Source organism: Gambusia affinis, linkage group LG21, assembly GCF_019740435.1.
Source record: "Gambusia affinis linkage group LG21, SWU_Gaff_1.0, whole genome shotgun sequence".
NCBI classification, from domain to species: Eukaryota; Metazoa; Chordata; class Actinopteri; order Cyprinodontiformes; family Poeciliidae; genus Gambusia; species Gambusia affinis.
In genome coordinates, this window is record NC_057888.1 from 5,326,239 (window position 1) to 5,345,000 (window position 18,762).

General features: G+C 37.8%; 1 protein-coding gene across 1 annotated transcript in view; it reads left to right on the plus strand.

Annotated features, from left to right (window-relative positions):
* Window positions 1–18,762, plus strand: part of myo3a (myosin IIIA) — a 66,918-nt gene that overhangs the window by 24,366 nt on the left and 23,790 nt on the right. The window contains exons 8-24 of the mRNA XM_044105518.1: window positions 1,018–1,083; window positions 1,180–1,335; window positions 2,314–2,355; window positions 2,874–2,970; window positions 3,997–4,113; window positions 4,704–4,808; window positions 6,547–6,630; window positions 7,600–7,802; window positions 9,636–9,734; window positions 9,837–9,951; window positions 11,211–11,337; window positions 11,662–11,872; window positions 12,936–13,083; window positions 15,745–15,826; window positions 16,061–16,149; window positions 16,798–16,927; window positions 18,638–18,720. Of these exons, the coding sequence (XP_043961453.1) occupies window positions 1,018–1,083; window positions 1,180–1,335; window positions 2,314–2,355; window positions 2,874–2,970; window positions 3,997–4,113; window positions 4,704–4,808; window positions 6,547–6,630; window positions 7,600–7,802; window positions 9,636–9,734; window positions 9,837–9,951; window positions 11,211–11,337; window positions 11,662–11,872; window positions 12,936–13,083; window positions 15,745–15,826; window positions 16,061–16,149; window positions 16,798–16,927; window positions 18,638–18,720 (1,954 nt within the window). The remainder of the gene's footprint in view (window positions 1–1,017; window positions 1,084–1,179; window positions 1,336–2,313; window positions 2,356–2,873; window positions 2,971–3,996; window positions 4,114–4,703; window positions 4,809–6,546; window positions 6,631–7,599; window positions 7,803–9,635; window positions 9,735–9,836; window positions 9,952–11,210; window positions 11,338–11,661; window positions 11,873–12,935; window positions 13,084–15,744; window positions 15,827–16,060; window positions 16,150–16,797; window positions 16,928–18,637; window positions 18,721–18,762) is intronic.

Sequence of the window (18,762 nt, forward strand, 5' to 3'; positions counted from 1 at the left end):
CCGTTAAACTTCAACATCCATTTAAAAAGAGAGGAAATGGGAAACTGCATTGAAGAAAAAACTTTTTTGAAGAGTCTTCCACTTAGCACTACTTTCACCATGCAGAACAACACGGCATTCTGGGAGATGAAGGCAGAGGAAATACTTTATCTACTCAACCTTGTTGGAATCAACTAACTGACTCACTCTTGGGTTACCTAGCAACCCACTCACTCTCTGGTTACCTAGCAACAACCTGTTGAGTTACTAGCGCAGCAGCAGTTTACGGTTCCTCCACCGTTTTTCGAAACTTCTTTAAAAAAGCCTAATGGCGTGGAGTGAAATCTGTGAATAAACAGAAACGTCACACCAAGATTTTGGTAGTATTTCAATAATCAGTAGTTATCTGTATCAACGTTTATTTTGTGATGCGTTTTTCAGACAAATCTGGAGTCATTTCTATATGCCACTCTGTTTGTCTTCTGGATAACAAAACACTCTTTAATAGTCCCTACATTCGCTGAACACAGTCCAGATGCGTCTGCCATCTATATTTGCTGTTTTGTGTGATAAACAGGAGATGTATGTCTGCTCATTAGAGCAATTTATTGCCGCTGTTAGTAAAGCCGGCTGCATTAGCACTGACTTCTCTCCCATGTGCCAGAAACCCTCTTGTAAAAAGGTACTTAAAAGCAGAAGGAGGAATTATAGTGAGTCGTTTGACTGCTGTGGAGTTTTTTTAAGCAGAAGTGCTCGGCCTGTCTATTTAACAGGTTTTTTTTCTCCAGTAGAGGCTTTTATGGAAATCTGCACTGAAAAAATAAGTGTCTTTATGTAATAAATTAGCCGTATCTCTGCCACCCAAACACGTTTGTTTCGGTTCACCTAAAAAGTAGAAAACAGTCCTTTATGTTCTTAGTGACAAATTGTTCCAGTGTTGAGATTTCTCTCCATCATTCCTCTGGGTTCCTTTGTTCTCCTCCCACGTTAATCCCATCTTATCTTTCTGCTCATCTTTTCCATTTCTTCCTTCAACAGAAACCCTCCTCCTACTCTCCACCAAACCGAGCTCTGGTCAGACGACTTTAATGACTTTATCTGCAAGTGAGTGTGGCTGAAAGTTTCTCTGCTCCGGTTGGGACCGAGATGTTCACGCTGACTGGGAATATGATGCTCTGCCTTTGTTCTCCTGCGTCGCAGATGTCTGATAAAGGACTTTGAGCTGAGGCCCAACGTGTTGGACCTGCTGCAGCATGTGTTCATCAAGCAGACCGTCGGCAGGGAGAAAATCCTGCAGAAGCAACTGATTGAACTCATTGACCTCAATCAGCAAATTGGATTGATTGAAAAAACAAGGTATTGTACCCTAAAGGAAAGTGTACAGAAAAGGATTAGGGCCACCAAAAAATATTAAAAAAATAAATAAATTTAGATTTTTATTTTTTTTTTAAGAATTACAATATTTTCTTCCTCACAATTCTGAATTTTCACTCAGAAATCAGACTTTCTTTCTAAAATTTCAGAATTTTTACTTTGATACTCAAATTAATCTAAAAATTCTGACATTTTTCTAAGAATTCTGTTTTTCTTTTCCTTAAAATTCAGAATTTTGACTTGTTTCTAAAAATTCTAACTTTTTCCTCAGTATTCTTTGTAAATCTTTGTCAAATGTCCAATGAATAACCAAACAGTCTAAGGTGTTCGTACGTCAAAGGCCCGTTGATGATAGAGAAACGGGAGTAAATTCACATCTTAAAAACTCACAAATTTTGAGATTAATTTTAGAATTTTCCTAGAAAAAAACAGGAAATTTCATAGTTCCGAAAGTCAATTCTATTGTTAGTTTATGTAAATAATGACATAATTGTTTCTTCCTTGTTGTAGGATGTGCACATCTGCTTTATTCTGTCCCAAAGTTACTTGGTAAATTTGAGTTTTAAGATTAGATTTCCATAAACAGTTTAAACAATTCTGATTTTGAGAAAAAGTCAGAATTCTCTTTTAATTATTTTCAGTGGCCCTAATCTTTTTCCATGTTTTCTTGTGTTTCTGTCCCTGCATCCCACATTTCCACACTAAAATGCCTCGTATTTCCCATAAACCCTGTGAGAAACACTAACCTCCCCCTTCATGCCAGTCAGTTTTAAGTGGCGCTCTGCAGTTTAGCCTTTGCAGGCTGCATAATCCAAATTAACCTCCTTTCTGGATGTTTTACAAGCTCTGTCGCCCCCAAACAAACATCGCCTGCATCCTGCCGCTGCATCAGTGCAGGTGCAACATGTCGCTCTGTTCCTGTATGATCATGAAATGTTAATCCTGTTTCTTTCATTTAAGCCATCATGGAAAGACAGACAGAAGTACAGACAGTAATGACAGGTAATGGATGTATTTGTGGCCTCCTGTAAGCCACAGCAGGAGCTTTATGGTTCAATTAGGTGTGATTGTGTATTTATATTAACCAGATCAATTGAGTTTCAGATGTAGATTATTTTTATAGTCCATTTTATTCTAGAAATTGAGTCTATTTGCTGTCTTTTTTTTTCTAGTTTTTTAGTCTGTAGAAATAGCAAAAACAGATGAGTTTTAAAATATCAATAAAATTTCTTGTTAATCTTAAATAATCAACATTTTAACATGCATTTCCTTAAAATGTTTTTATTCTGTTGGGGTTTTAAGTGAAACACAATAAAGTATAACTTTGAAGGAGAGGAAAATGAAACTTGACTTTCAATTTTCTCTCTTTCTCAAACGTTGATTTAAACCTTTAGCTTTTTTTTTTTATGATCTGAAGTACATATATATTTTTACTGATCTCCCAAGTATTCAAGGTAGTATTTTTGAACAATTTTCAGTAAAATTTGGAATATTTGCATTTGGTGTGAATTTTATTCTAGGCATGAACGTATTCACACAAAGAAAGGAAGCCACATGAAGACGCAGGCCGACACAGACGAGGTGGACGACCTCGCCACCCTGGAGGTTCTGGACGAGGTGAGAAACAAAACACTGGATTATTCAGCTGTACAGAGAATATTTAACGATGTCATGAAACAGGTGAGACAGTCACCGATCTATTAGACCGACACAAGTCGTCTCTACACTGCAAAAATCTCATAATTCTGACTTTAATCCCAAGATTCTCATTTTAATTTCACAATTTTGACTCCAGTTTCAACATCCTGACTTGAATCTCATAATTCAGGCCTTAAATTCAGAATTTTGAATTTAACATCAACATTTTGTGTTTAATCTCAAAATTATTCCTTTTTTCTCAGAGTCCTGGTTGTAATCTAATAAATCTGATTTTAATCCCACATTTATGGCTTTAATCTCAGATTTTTTCTTTAATCTCAGAAATATGACTTTAACATCGAAATTCTCAGAGTTCTGGCTGTAATCTCATAATTCTGCCTTTAATCTCAGAAGAATGGATTTAATCCCAGAAAAAGGTTCTGCTTCTTCTGGACTCTTTAATACAGAAAAGTATCTGGGAGGAACCAAAACTAACTTTCTGTAAGAACACGTTCAATTCAAGACACATTTTAAAATATTGTCTGTTAAAGTCGGAATAATTCTTTTCAGTGTCCTAATCCTGTTGTGAATAAACAAACTCGACTCAGATCTGCTGTGAAACTACTTTTCTCTCAGAAACTGTAAAATGCAGATTTATATTATATTAACTATTTGTAGTTATGCCAATATTATTGTGTTGTGGTTTTTTTGTTGCTGAGTAATTTATCAAATCTGGTTGCTGCATTGACGTCTCAAATGATGCAATCAGCTTCGGTTGCCAGCGGATATTTTCCTCCATCCATCAAACTCGGAAGCTCAGCTGTTGCAGATGAACCTGGAAGTGTTTCGACACCAGTATTGATCACCGCTTCATGAAAATAATACGCTGACACAGCAGCGGCTTTGACTTGCTGGGGATTATGGGAAATATTTCATGCTGATGCTCGGATGAACACAGAGGAAGAAGTTTAATTTTTTCTTTATTTTTGTGTTTTCGGGGGTCAGAATACGGTCACAGAGCATCTGCAGAGCCGCTACACCAGAGACCAGATTTACACGTATGTTGGTGACATCCTGATTGCTGTCAATCCCTTCCATAAAATGGAGATTTACTCTCCTCAGGTCAGTGGAGAACCATCACATTCATTTTATTTATTGTTTCTAAGCATTTTTTGTTTTTCAAAATCTCTGCTTTTCCTTTTGTGGGGTCATTCTCACTATTCTTTACCATAATGTATGCCAGGGGTGTCCATTAGGATATTTGTGGCCCTGGGGTTGAATTTTTTTCTGGCCCCCAACTGCAGTTCAGGAATGATAAAATTTGTTTTTTTCATTTTAAATTAGGGTAAAATTATTACTAATATAGCTTTCTTGCAATAAAAAAATATTAAAAACAACACAAAGAATTTATTTTTTCAATAAGTAGAACCACGTCTTTCCAGAGACTTTTACTGCACCCAGATCAGCTTTTAATTTAATTTATTACATTCAGCTAAATATAGCAAACACTTTTTAAAAATCTTGTTTTTACAACTTAAAAAATAGAAATATCTGGTTACTTTATTTGCTTGAGGTTTTTATTTTTATAAATATAAACTTTTTGGCCCACTTGACACCCCTGATTTACTCATCATATCTAATGTTTACCTTCCACCTCCAGGTGAATATCGTGTTTAAATATAAATATATTTTTTTACTTTATTTCTTCGTAGCAAACTAAGATGTATATTGGTGCCAAGCGCACAGCAAACCCTCCACACATCTTTGCGGTGGCGGATATTGCCTACCAGTCGATGGTCTCATATAACACCGATCAGGTAAATTACGCTTTGGGACATAAAAACCCTTTGAATATATTAAAATATCATTACAAAGTCCATTTATTGCAGGATCTTTATCTAATTGCAAACTGATGGATGTCTTCCAGGCTTTATTTCCGTAAATTATGATGAGTTTCCACTTAGAGTCAATAATAATATGAGATTTAAGATTAAAATGTTACATCAGATCATTAAAAACTGAAATATGGACTATACCTGGTTAAAAGTTATTATTTTCAAAATTACTTTTATTAATCTGGCAAACAGGCTTCAGGATTTTGTCTGTTTTTGGGGTTTTTTGTCACTAAATGATTCAGTTCATCAAACTACATTTATTTTCAGACAAATATCAGCCTAGTGAAAACAAAAAGTAGTTTTCAAAACGGCGGCTTTACTTTTTCCAAGGGAAAAAACATGCAAATCAACCTGGAAATATATGAAAATATAGTTGTTTATCTAGTTTAGTTGTGGTTATTCTGTGCTAAGCTGCTTTTTTGTGATTTATTTTAACTAGTAATACCAATGCTGCCTGACCTGTAGAATCAAGAAATCATCATGAGGTAGGCTAAAGGGTCCTAAAAAGCAAAACATCATTCTTTGCAGTTTCTAATGCTTTCTAATGCCACTGCATAACAGAAATCAGCAAATACTCAAGTCCTCATCTAAAATAGCTTTAAACTGCATGTTTTAATAATCAAATATAACTTAATACACAGAGTGGAAGCCATTTTGTTGCTACTGCAGAAGCTAACATCCACAGTCTTCCTTATTTCTCCACCTGGAGGTTCAGCCAATCAGCACCAAGGAAAATAAATGCCACTCCTGGATTGGCTGCTGTGCAATCGGCAGCTAGTAGCATGTTGGTTAGCATTGCTCCTACCTGTTTCAGCTTCCCAAACTACATTTTCTTTCAAATATTTAAGAATAGGTGAATTTTCCGTGAATAATTTGGAGTTACATTCCACAGAAAAATCTGTGAATAGTCAGAGATCTACTGTAGTAAGTTTTTGATGAATGACCAGGTTGGTTTGGACGGTTTTATTGCGGCGTATTGAGGTCGATGTAAATAGAAATAAAATAAATTAATTTCCAATGGAAAATTTCACAAATTTGCTAGAAAAAAAACAAAAACAAAGAAAAAACTTTGAAATTTCCATATTTTTTCTCAAAAAATTCTGAGATTAATTTGGACATTTTCTTCTTTTTTTTCTGCCAAACTTTCAACTTTTAACTTTGAGATAAATTTTTTGGAAGAAGTTTACTAAAATCTTTACTGCAATATATATAAATAAATAAATAAATATATATATATATATATATATATATATATATATATATATATATATATATCTACAATGATCATTGATTATACTATTATACTTTTTATCCTTGAGGACAAAACTGCATTTTTTTGTAGTTCATGATTAAAGTGTATAGAGTACAAACCAAGTATTCAAATTAATTTATAGATACACTCTATAAATTAATACACTCAATACACTAAAATTTTCCATTCTTCTTAACAGGCTACTTATTCTTTTTGCTAATGCTAGTTAGCATGTTTTACAGCTCTTTCAATTAGCATGCTCAGTATTTGGTAAATGTATTAATTCTGATATTGTTGGGCTTCTACACCTCTAACCAATCTGATTTTGCTGAATAGTGAGTCAGTAATTTTTATTATTATTGAATTTTAAGTCGTGTCATCTTGGTTTTTGTGACTTCCTGTGTGCAGTGCGTTGTGATCAGTGGGGAAAGTGGAGCAGGGAAGACGGAAAGCGCGCATCTGTTAGTGCAGCAGCTGACCGTTCTCGGGAAGGTGTGTAAATCAACCTTCATCCTTTTATCATCATATTTTTTATTCTCTCTATTCTGTTTTCTTTAAAATCACACAATTAAAAACAGAATATTTATAGATTAAATTATTGCTACATCAACAAATGTGATCGCAATGTATTTCATATTACTGCTTTGATAGAGTAATAATAGTTTTAAGTGAATTTCCTTTTCACTTAAAAGGAAACCAAGGTTGATACCCTGATTGATTTATTCTTTCTATTTAAGTGCTTTATAAATAGTTTATCAATATTTGTTCTACAAAAACATAAAATTTTACCAAGTATTTTTCTAAATCTAGTTTCTAATACATTTAAAATAAGACAAAAATAGCTTGCAAAAAATTTTACGGCAAAATATATGAACTTTTTTTAGGTCAATGACTCCTTAATATTGATGAGAAAGTGGTTTTGATTGCAGATTTTTTTTAATTTATGAGAAGATATTTATATGATATTAAGGAATTATTGACTTAAAGCAAGTTCTTATATTTTGTTGAAAAGTTTTTGTAAGTCAGTTTTGTCTTGGTTCAAAGATATTTACACTAAAAACTAGACTAAAAATAAAATTTTGTGTTCTTGCATTCTGGAGCTCTGCTTTGGTTGCTAGGTGATGGGGGAGAGTTCCGCTGGAGTTGCTAGGTAACGGGCTGGTCTTCATTGGGGTTGCTAGGTAACAGTGCAATGCCTGCTGATTTACATTTCAGAGGTTTTTGAACCAAAAGAGATATTTGCACGAGAAATTAGGCAAAAAAAAAAAAAAGTTAATACTTGGTAAGGTTTTGTGTCTAATTTCTAAAATGCTAAATTCTGGCAGTTTGAGTTTATTATGATGGATTTTTTTGGATTTGCAAACTTTCGTCTCTATCTTCCATTCGTTTTGTGCCAAGCGACTTATTGTGTCCTTTTCTGTCGTTTTCCTCCATCCTGACCTGGAATAATGTTTTGTACAGGCCAACAACCATACACTCCAGGAGAAAATCCTGCTGGTCAACAGTCTGGTGGAGGCTTTTGGAAACGCCTGCACTGTCATCAATGACAACTCAAGCCGCTTTGGCAAATACTTGGAGATGAAGTTCACCAACAGCGGGACGGTAATCGGAGCGCAGATATCCGAGTACCTGCTGGAGAAATCCAGGGTCATCCACCAGGCGATGTAAATACCTTCCTGTCTTCCTGAAATTCATCCGCACTGACATTCATACAAATTTAAATCACCCAATGAGAAAACAGCACCGCAAAGGTTGTGTTTCCACTCAGCGGTCGGGTTCAGTGTGTAATGGACTGTCTCTTTCTTTCCTTTCACCTTTACTCGCCCATTTGAAGCCTGTGACATTTCCCTGCAGCCTGCACTCCAGCCGCTCCGTCTTTTCCTCTTATCAGGTGTCTGGGGTCAAGTGCAGAGGAAGGCCCATTTCTTGTTTGATCAAAGATTGTTTTCTAGCGAGCTGAACTTCAAAGACAGACTCAAGTATTTCATTAGAAGACAGACACGGAGGTCAGAGTGGGCTGATTTGGCAGGAAACAAAGTGTGCCGCTGCTTTTTCTGGAGCTTATTATTGGAGAGAAATCGAACAAGATGGGGACAACATAGATGCCATATGAGGCTGCAGATTCTTTAAAACACAGTTTGTGATGCAAGAAAGCTCAAAAAGTTGGGAATTTATTGCTTTTTTTGATCAACGTTAATTTAAAAAAACAATATTTAAAGTAGTTATTCTCCACTTCTTAACTTGTAATCATCCATCCATCCATTTTCTAACACCCTTCTCCCTAGTGAGGTCAGGAGGGGTGCTATCTCCAGCAAACGTTCTGAGCGAGAGGCGGGGTCACTCTGGACAGGTCGCCAGTCTGTCGCAGGGCTTGGAATCGAACCTAGGACCTTCTTGTTGCAAGGCAACTGCGCCACTGTGCAGCCCAAATTGTAATCAGTGAAATCTTTATTTTATGAGTCAAATTTTGTTATTTTCAGGCACAAATCGTGTCAGAAATGCAGCTCTTATCTGTACAAGCATTACAATTGTTTTTTATTTGCTTTGTTTCATCACAGTTGATCTAAGTTAGTTCAGACTGAAGAAAAACTAATTAAATTGAAACCAAATTGACAAATTAAAGCTAGATTTACTTAGGAGAAAAATAAAAGTAAATCATTTAAAGCATTTTCTGTTTTGCTGTCAGCACAGCATCGTCATGTCCAGCTTAACGGTGTTTGGCACTTACTGTCAAAGATTCATTAATGTGTCCTGCTTATTTTTCTTTTAAGCTGATCTCTGCTATGCTGTTTTGTTTTTGTTGGTAAATTGAAAAAATAAGTAAAAAAGTATTTGAATAAAGAGAAAAGCAAGGTAATAAAAATCTCAATTAATTAATTTGGTATAATTTTAATGTAATGTCAACCTATTTTGAGCTCCTTTCATAATGAAATAATGAAATAACTTCTGGCCACGCCACCGACTCATCGTTTATTCTCTCACAAGAAAATGGCTGCAAACAGATGCACAATTATACAGCCATACCTCTTTGAAAAGCTAAAGTAGAGCCTCCTACAGAACAAACTAGTAAACTACACAAAAGGTAGTTTTGGGATGGTAATTTAACAACAAAACATTTGTCTTTTTCAGCAGACATTGTACAGTGCTTACATTCAAATCCTGCTGACCAAACGTGCTGGAACTCATCTCGGGTTGCTAAGTATTGGGGCTGGGCTTGGCAGTAGTTGCTAGGTAACAGGAAATTAGTAGGTTTTTGAAATGGCTCATTTTCCAGACACCAAAAACCAATATCGAGTGATTTTTTTCCCCCTTTAAATAATAATGAGAAGAGAGTAGCTTGTATGATTCTAAAAGGTGTGCAAACACGTTTTAACCAATTTCTAATTGTGGGGATCTGAGCTTTAATTCAGTGGTCAAACCCAGCTTTTGTAATTCACAACAAATCAGAAAACTTGTGCAGTTTTTCAGGCTCTTATTTGTTTTTGTGTTTCCCTCAGAGGTGAGAAGAACTTCCACATTTTCTACTACATTTATGCTGGTCTGGCTGACAGGAAGAAACTAGCCCACTACAAGCTGTCTGACTGCAAGACACCTAAGTAGGTTTCATCTCTCAACCCTGTTATTTACTTCCAACTATGTTTACTTTGTGCTTCTACAGAGTCCAGCCGTCACCTTTGTGTTTCCTCCTTGTCCTCCAGGTATCTTTACACCGAGAACTTGAAATTAGGCCCTGACATAGTGAGCAACGCCCTCTACAAAGAGCAGTTTGATGCAGTGGAGCAGTGTTTCAAAGTCATTGGATTCACCCTGGAGGTACGAGCTGCTGCAGTGGAAACCGGGCACAGATCAGCGAGTCGCCCCTCCTCAAGACTGCACCACAAATTATTACACGGAATATTATCAAACTAAATGCAAACGTCTGCACTTAGAGAGGATTTCTCTGAAAAGCGGCACATGATTATTAAAAAGGGTGAACATCGTCTGTGATGTAGCATAAAGCCACAGCAAGGCGTCGTCATTGAAACAGCTAATGAGGCTCAACACACCGACCTCTCCTGGGATCGGCACGTCAATATCACTTATCCTGTAATCACTCTGTGGAGCTGGAGCTAAAGGACATCATGCATCTCAGAGTGTGTAATAAATTCTCTATTTCAGGGATTAAACAGTGTAAAACATATTTATGAGATTGTTTTTCCCAACTTAAAAGTTCTTTCCCAAATACTTTCCTTTGTTTTAATTTTCCCTGTTCGATTGGGGAGCAAAATTCCAACATTTGTTGTATTTTCAGCTTCTGCGGTTATTTTTCAAACTGCACTGTGTCAAACAAACCAAACTAATTAGGAAATGTGTTCCCCTCCTTGCCTGCGGGGGCGCTGCACCAAACACTGCTGAAGGGAATAACACAAAAACTTCTGAAGAAGACATGAGCGTAACTTTCTTCTTCACTAAATGTAAACAAAAATGGAGTAGTGTCAGATTTTAGAAAGACCGCTAGCTATTTCTCCAGCTAGCTCTAGAGCAGCCTGTTTGTTTTGGTTGAATTTACCCAGAATTCCCTCTGTTTTAGTCCATTTCCTGTCTTTGGACCAATCACATATGGATTCCAACCACTGCAAAGTTCATTTCAGTCGAACTGAGTTTTATGTAGGCCTCCAGTGAAACATGGTGGTGGCAGCATCATGCTGTGGAGATGGTTTTCTTCAGCAGAAACAACTCTGGTCAGAGTTGAAAATTTTGAACTGAACGCAGAGGACGAGGAAAATTAGCAGAATCTGATTTACAAAAAATGGGTTGAATACAAGCTTTTCAGATTTTAATTTGTAAAAAAATAAATCACCTTCAGAATTAGTTCCTACTTTGTGTTGATTTACCACACAGTGATTCTTTTGCCTAGATAACAATCAAAAATGTTGATAAAAAGCAGTGAAAGTCCAAATAAACCTTTGAAGATCCTTCAGGAAGCTGCTGAATTATTACCAGAAAGTTTGGATTCTTGAAGGAGAAGTATGTTTATAAAATGGGAGTCGTTTTAATCTTCTCCAGCAGCTGTTTATCTGTCATTGCTGCAGGAGCTGGGCAGTGTTTACAGCATCCTGTCGGCCATCCTAAACTCTGGTGACATTGAGTTTTCTGCAGTCGCGTCAGAGCATCAAACCGACAAGAGCAACATCACCAACATTTCAGTCCTGGAGAACGGTGAGAGATTGAGAGAAATTGTTCTGCTCTCCGTCCCTCCTCCCTCTGCTGCCTTCCTACATTAACTCTGCAGAGAGCGCGGATAAAAATAGCACTCTGTTATTGGGAAATAAATTATACATCAGCAGAGACATGCAATTCACTGAAAATTATTAGCAAACATGTATTACAATAATTAGATTTTGCCCTGTGTGGTTTACATAATCTTCTCCAAATATAAACACACGTTCCAGCTTGGTTGTTTCTGTTAATCTGAAATATTCTTCATCATTCCATTACTCCAGTTTAGACTTCATCAGCCTGTTATCTTGTGTTTCCCGGCAGTGGCGTCCCTGCTGCGCATTCGGTGGGACGAGCTCCAGGAAGCCCTGACCTCCCACTGCGTGGTGGCGCGGGGTGAGACCATCGTCCGGCCCAACACGGTGGAGAAGGCGGTGGAGGTGAGGGACGCCATGGGGAAGGCTCTGTACGCCCGGCTCTTCAGCTGGATCGTGAACCGCATCAACGCGCTGCTGCGGCCCGACAGTCAGCCGGGGTGAGAACAGGAGCAGAACATTATACTTTAGAGCAGAGGTGTCCAAAGTGCGGGCCGCGGGCCGTTTGTGCCACTTGAAAGGATGTTGTTCGGCCCCTGACCACGAGTCAAGAAGGTTAAAAATTTGGTCAACAAAACAGAAAACAATTGATGGCCAAAGCAAAATCAGGAAATTGTCTGTTTTTCCAAAAGCCATTTTTATGTTTTGGTATTTTTAGAAATATGCAGATTTAAACTGAAAACTCAATAAATCTCAATAAATGAAAGTCTTGTCTTTTTATTTAATGAATTTTGTGACCACCCACCACCAGAGTAGTTCAAATCTGCCAGTTTTGGACTGCGGTGCAAAAAGTTTGGACACTCCTGCTTTAAGGTGTTTCCACCAGTAGATTTGCTTCCTTTGGGAGCAAAAATGCAACATTTGTTACAATTTCAGCTGCTACAATTCACCTTCACACTGCGCTTGTCAAACATGCCAAACTAATTGAAAATCCTGTTCCCCTCCTCGCCTGTGGGGGCGCTGCACCAAGAACCACTGAAGGGAACAACAGGAAAATCTCTGAAAAAGACATGAATGCAACTTCCTTCTTTATAAAATCTAAACAAAAATGAAGTGGTGTCAGATTTTTGCGGTTGTAGGATTTCTCTTTTGTTATCGGAAGACACCGCCAGCTGTTTTTCCAGGTGGCGCTGAACACACACATTTGTTTTGGCGGTAACACTTTATTTGAAGGGGTGTGAATAAGATTGACACGACACATGTCATAAACAGGAAGGAGTTTTTGTGAATGTTTATGACTGATTGACTCATTATTTGCACTTGTAATGCAATTTTGCATTAAAATTGCCAATGTTTACCAAATTATGCTTCATGACAACAGTCATAAACATTCATGAAGACTCCTTCATGTTTGTGACAGGTGTTATCTCAGTCCTATGCACACCCCTTCAAATATTCAAATAGAGTGTTGCTGTTTGCCCTGTGTTATAGTTCACTTCCTGCTTTTTTATGTTTATGTAACCAGGCTGAATTCTCTTCCTTTGTCGTTCTTCTCACCTCAAGAGAGGATGATAAGGGTCTGAACATCGGCATCCTGGATATCTTTGGCTTTGAGAACTTCAAGAAGAACTCTTTCGAGCAGCTCTGCATCAACCTCGCCAACGAGCAGATCCAGTTTTACTTCAACCAGCACATATTCGCTTGGGAACAGGTAGAGTTGCACCTGATCGACACATCCTGTCAATTGAGATTCATTTAATCCTTCTGATTAAAAAACAGCTATCACCCTAGTTTCATCTAAACCCCACTAACATGTCTTTTGTCTGTTAGATATTTAAAAATAACCTATGAACAGGCCAGAATAGGTGTAGGGGCAACACAAAACATGTTCATCGCTCTGTTTTGCACAAAATCATTCTACAAAAATGCAGCAAATGACGTTTGTCTTTTCCAACAACCATTGTACAGCGCATTCAGTGGTAAACTCAGCTGATAACACGTTCAGCACTGTATTTTTAGTTTGGTTTCCTGTGCAAATATTTTAGTAAACTTGAAATAAGGCAAATCTAACTTAACAGCAACTTTTCAAGAAGAAATTGCAATAATTCTGTAATTTTGATGCCAAATTATTTTTGCTTACACCAATGGAAAAAATTTATTTTTATACGTGAAATAATCTGCTAGTGGAACTAGTATTTTGTAGTCAATCTTAAGGAATTATTGACTTGAAACCAGCTCCTATATCTTTACAAAAAGATATAGGAGTTGTTTTTCTTTTAAGTTAGTTTTGTCTTATTTGACGTTTACTAAGATATTTGAGATAGAACTAGACAAAAAAATGTAAAAAAATTGTCAAGATTTTGTGTTTTTGCAGTGTGGAGCTCTGCTGGGGTTGCCAGCTGACGGGCAGAGTTCTGCTGTGGTTGCTAGGTAGCGGGCAGAGTTCTGCTGTGGTTCCTAGGTAGCAGGCAGAGTTCTGCTGTGGTTGCTAGGTAGCGTGCAGAGTTCTGCTGTGGTTCCTAGGTAGCAGGCAGAGTTCTGCTGTGGTTCCTAGGTAGCGGGCAGAGTTCTGCTGTGGTTCCTAGGTAGCGGGCAGAGTTCTGCTGTGGTTGCTAGGTAGCAGGCACTGTTCTGCTGTGGTTGCTAGGTAGCAGGCAGAGTTCTGCTGTGGTTCCTAGGTAGCGGGCAGAGTTCTGCTGTGGTTGCTAGGTAGCGGGCAGAGTTCTGCTGTGGTTGCTAGGTAGCGGGCAGAGTTCTGCTGTGGTTGCTAGGTAGCGGGCAGAGTTCTGCTGTGGTTGCTAGGTAGCGGGCAGAGTTCTGCTGTGGTTGCTAGGTAGCGGGCAGAGTTCTGCTGTGGTTGCTAGGTAGCGGGCAGAGTTCTGCTGTGGTTGCTAGGTAGCGGGCAGAGTTCTGCTGTGGTTGCTAGGTAGCGGGCAGAGTTCTGCTGTGGTTGCTAGGTAGCGGGCAGAGTTCTGCTGTGGTTGCTAGGTAGCGGGCAGAGTTCTGCTGTGGTTGCTAGGTAGCGGGCAGAGTTCTGCTGTGGTTGCTAGGTAGCGGGCAGAGTTCTGCTGATTTGCAGTGTTCCATTCTGGAGGTTTTTGAAATGGCAAATTTTCCAGAACACCAAGAAAAATGAATTTATTGCCAAAAAATAGCTGGATGGGTGTTGTTTTTAAGCGGCTGGTCTGTTTATAGAAGCAGTAAGGACCAAAGTACCAAAACATAACAGGACCCCTTGAAAAGCTTTCAATAATGTCTGCTGCTGTCTTTATTTATGGCAGAATGAGCTTCACAATTCTCCCTTTGTGTTGTCTCGCGGGAAGCTTTGCCTTGAGGGGGTCACAGAATGGTTTGCTAATGTTAAACGATTTGGACCTTCCCACACAGCGGGGCAATAAATCATCCCAAATGAGGGTCAATTAGGAGCTGGAGACACTTAATGTTGGACTTAAATTCACTCTTGGGAATTGTTGGAACCGGGCCCAGAAATACATTGTTCTTTTGCTAACTGAATGTACATAGAGAGCATATGTGAAATGTTCATTACTGAGATTAATAAGCATGTCCTTAGTGTCCAAAGAACTGTTAGTGTGTTACGGGTTCATATGCATTTGCTTTATCACCTTATATTTCCTTTAACAGTTGTTTAGCTTCTAAATTTTGTTTGTTTCGTCATGTTTTTTTCTGACATGCCTTGATTATGTAACAGTGCTGGTTTATGCTGCAACAAGCAGATTGGTTTAAGGTTGTTTGTTCCCATTTTGTCTCTTTCTCCGTTGAGGTCTCTTGTAATATTTTGCTGAGTCATCACAGCTCTGAGTCAGCCTGATGCGATAAGGGTGACTGAAACAGTGGCTGCTTTGCCTCACATCAGTTTTATTTAAATAGGGAACAACAAATTAGATGCAAAATGTACATCTACTTTCAAAGATCTAGGGATGCAGCTAGTGGTTTTTTAAATAATTGATTATTCTGACTATTAATCATGTATTATCCTATTATTTTAACAGTTTAATAGGTTTTATCAACGCATTCTGGCACAACTGGCCCTTTGAGGACATTTATGACATTAACAGGGTATTTACCCCACATAAAATAGGAACTTTCCCATAATTTAAATGTTATCTTTGGGAATTACCAGTGGTTTTTCTCTGCTATTTACAAGGCATTGACAGCTTACCCTCGATATCCTAATGTCTTTCATCCACCAAAATGCAATTACAGAGTATTTACAGGTTGGTCAAAAGAAATAAGATGCAAACAAACATTTAAAAATGGACAAAAAAAATAAATAAACTCACAAACTTTACTGAATGAAAATACAATATTTTCTGGAAGCACAAAGGTTTCGATGCCCGGATGATCGAACCTGTTTCTGAGGAAACCCATGGGGCTGCTCTCCCTGCTGGACGAGGAAAGCCGCTTCCCACAGGCCACAGACCAGACACTCGTAGGTCAGTCCATGTCTGACTGTCTATCCAAACATTTTACATGCATCCATATTGTTCAGTTTTGTTTTTATTCACCGTCTAAATTCACCAAGGTTGGACATTTTATATACAAAAGAAGCCATGTTTGGTTTTTTACATTTTTCAAAACAATTTTTTACATTTGTAACATTATATTACAGTGATAACAACCTGGACAGTTTTGCAATTTGCTGACTGATGTACTTCTTGGTATTTTAGAGAAATTTGAAGACAATCTGAAAACAAAGAGCTTCTGGAGGCCTAAAAGGATGGATCTTGGCTTTGGTATACATCACTATGCTGGGAAGGTAAGTCCCCTTTTATGAAAGATGACCAATTTATTCTTCTTTGACCAGGTTAGCATAGCTCTGTGTGCCACACAAAACATGTTTAATACATTTCTTGTACAACATTGTTCTTAGATAAGGAGATTTTAGTTTGGTCTTGTCACTTTAAATCCAAATAAACTGAAACTGGCCACGCCCCCCAACTCAACGTTTACACTAGCGTGTGAAAGTGGCTGCAAATATACGCTCAATTATGCAACTGTACATCTTTGAATAGCAGAAAGTGGTTTCTGAAAGGTAAGGCAACTACGAAACAGTAAATACAGTGGTTAAAGCAGTTGGCCAAACTTGGCGGAACTCTTCTTGGGTTGCTAGGTAACAGGGTTGGTCCTGGCTGGGGTTGCTAAGCAACGGCGTAGTTCCTGTCTTATGTAACTTTTTGAAACGGCTCATTTTCCAGACACTAAAAAAACATTAACTTATTACCAAAAACACAACTTGGTGTTTTTTTTAAGTGCTTAGGCTGTTTTTAGAAGCAGTTGATACCTACATGCAAGCACAAACAAATTTTAATTTTGCATTACAGGTCACCTTTAACTTCCAAAGTGCAGAAGTTAAACTTTTCCTGAGGGCTTCTTCCTAATGTTTTTAATTTCTGTGAACTTTAAGGTGATTTACAACGCCGCTGGCTTCTTGGCCAAGAACAGAGAGACACTCCCAGCAGACATTATCCTCCTGCTGAGGTCATCGGAGAACGAGCTGGTCCGCAAACTGGTCACACATCCTCTCACCAAAACCGGTAAAACCAACAGCAGATTTGGGCAAATTAATTAAAACTTCCAGTAGAAAACAACCTCCTAATGATATCATGGTGTGCAATTTCAACAAGAAACAATAACCTGGTTCACACAACAAGGCTTTTCTTCATTGTTTGCGAGATATTTGTTGTAAGTTTTAAGTTTAGGCTGCCAACACTAATCTCCTAATCGCCTCAATGAAAGCCTCACAGCTTTTATGTCAAGCAGATTGAGACTTTTATCACTGAGCTAATCAACAGTTATTCTGGGTTTCAATAAAAGCTAAACCTTTTTAACAGAGTTGTGCAGAATATAAAACTGTTTGTTTCCAAAATGGTGAAGGAAACCATTCAAACTGCTGTTTTGAGTGTTGACAACATTTGAGATTTGGAAAATTGTACCTTTGTTCACAAGTAAGAGTAAAAAAAATATTTTGTAAAAAGAGTAACTTTTCATACAGTGGCCCAGTGTAAAATGCAAAACAAAATACAAAAAATACCAAATTCAGGCAGAAGAAGCACTTTTCAGAATGAGCATAGAGCTTTAGAAATTAATACAGTAGGTTATATGTGGTACATGTTAAAGGAGAGTATAGTACTTCCATTGAAAATATACTATTTACTGTATGTTCACTTTTCCTTCACATGCTGAGGCGAAAATTAGCATCTTTTTTTAAGGTTTTATTGGCTCTAGTGGCCTTTATTTGATAGTTAATTGACAGGAAATTGGGTAATGAGTGAAGGGGGAAGACATGCGGCAAAGGTCGCCAGGCCGGGAATTGAACCCGCGACAGCCGTGTCGAGTACTAAGGCCTCCTTATGTGGGTTGTGCTTAACTCCTGTGCCACCACAGCACATCCCATTAGCATCTTTTACTGTAAACTGGATGATATGGTTGAAAAACCTATCACAAACTAGAGGTTTGATATCTGTTTATATTGATAATCATTGATTCGTTTTTTGTTTTAAAAATCTCATATGCTGCCAAACTGGTGGTGTAACCTTCCCCGTTTTATCCACAGTTTTTACTTTTTTACTTTTTGACAGTTGCAAAATCTAAAACTTCTGCTGCACAAGTTACTCTCTACTTTGTTGCTAGGTAACCAAAGGGTGAGTGAGTTGCTAGGTAACTAAAGGGTGAGTGAGTTGCTAGGTAACCAAAGGGTGAGTGAGTTGCCAGGTAACCAAAGAGTGAGTGAGTTGCTAGGTAACCAAAGAGTGAGTGAGTTAGTTGATTCCACCAACTGTTTTTAGCTAACCGTGAGAGGCTAAAGTCCTACATCTCCCAGAATGCTGTGTGGCTCTGGATTGGAGTTCAGTGAAATTATTGACATTCTATCATAGGTGTTCTCTATTGATATTGATCATATCATGATATATATATTGTTATTGATTTAATGCTCTAATCTTATCTTTTATTGTGAAAAACTCTGAGGGGAAACTCAGATTTATTAGACCAGCAGAATAGTTTAATGTAAAATGAATGAAATAAAAGTCTGCTCAACTTGTTGAAGAAACATAGGATTTATGATTATTTCATGGTGTTTCAACAACCATTTGTAAAACATAATGATAATGATCAACTCTAAATATGAAATGTTTTTTTTATTTCTGTGAAAAGTACTGTTATATTTATGAAATACTGTGGAGAATTTCTGCAGGGAAATCATCTATGTAATGTGCTGCGTCTTTGATGCGCTGTGTATTTCACAGGTAACCTTGCCCACACTAAGGGTAAAGGTGTAAACACACTGAGAGGCCCGCGGACGCCCACGCGGACTATCACCTTGGCTAAGGTACAGTGTACTTACCTGCATTATTATCATTACATCATCTCC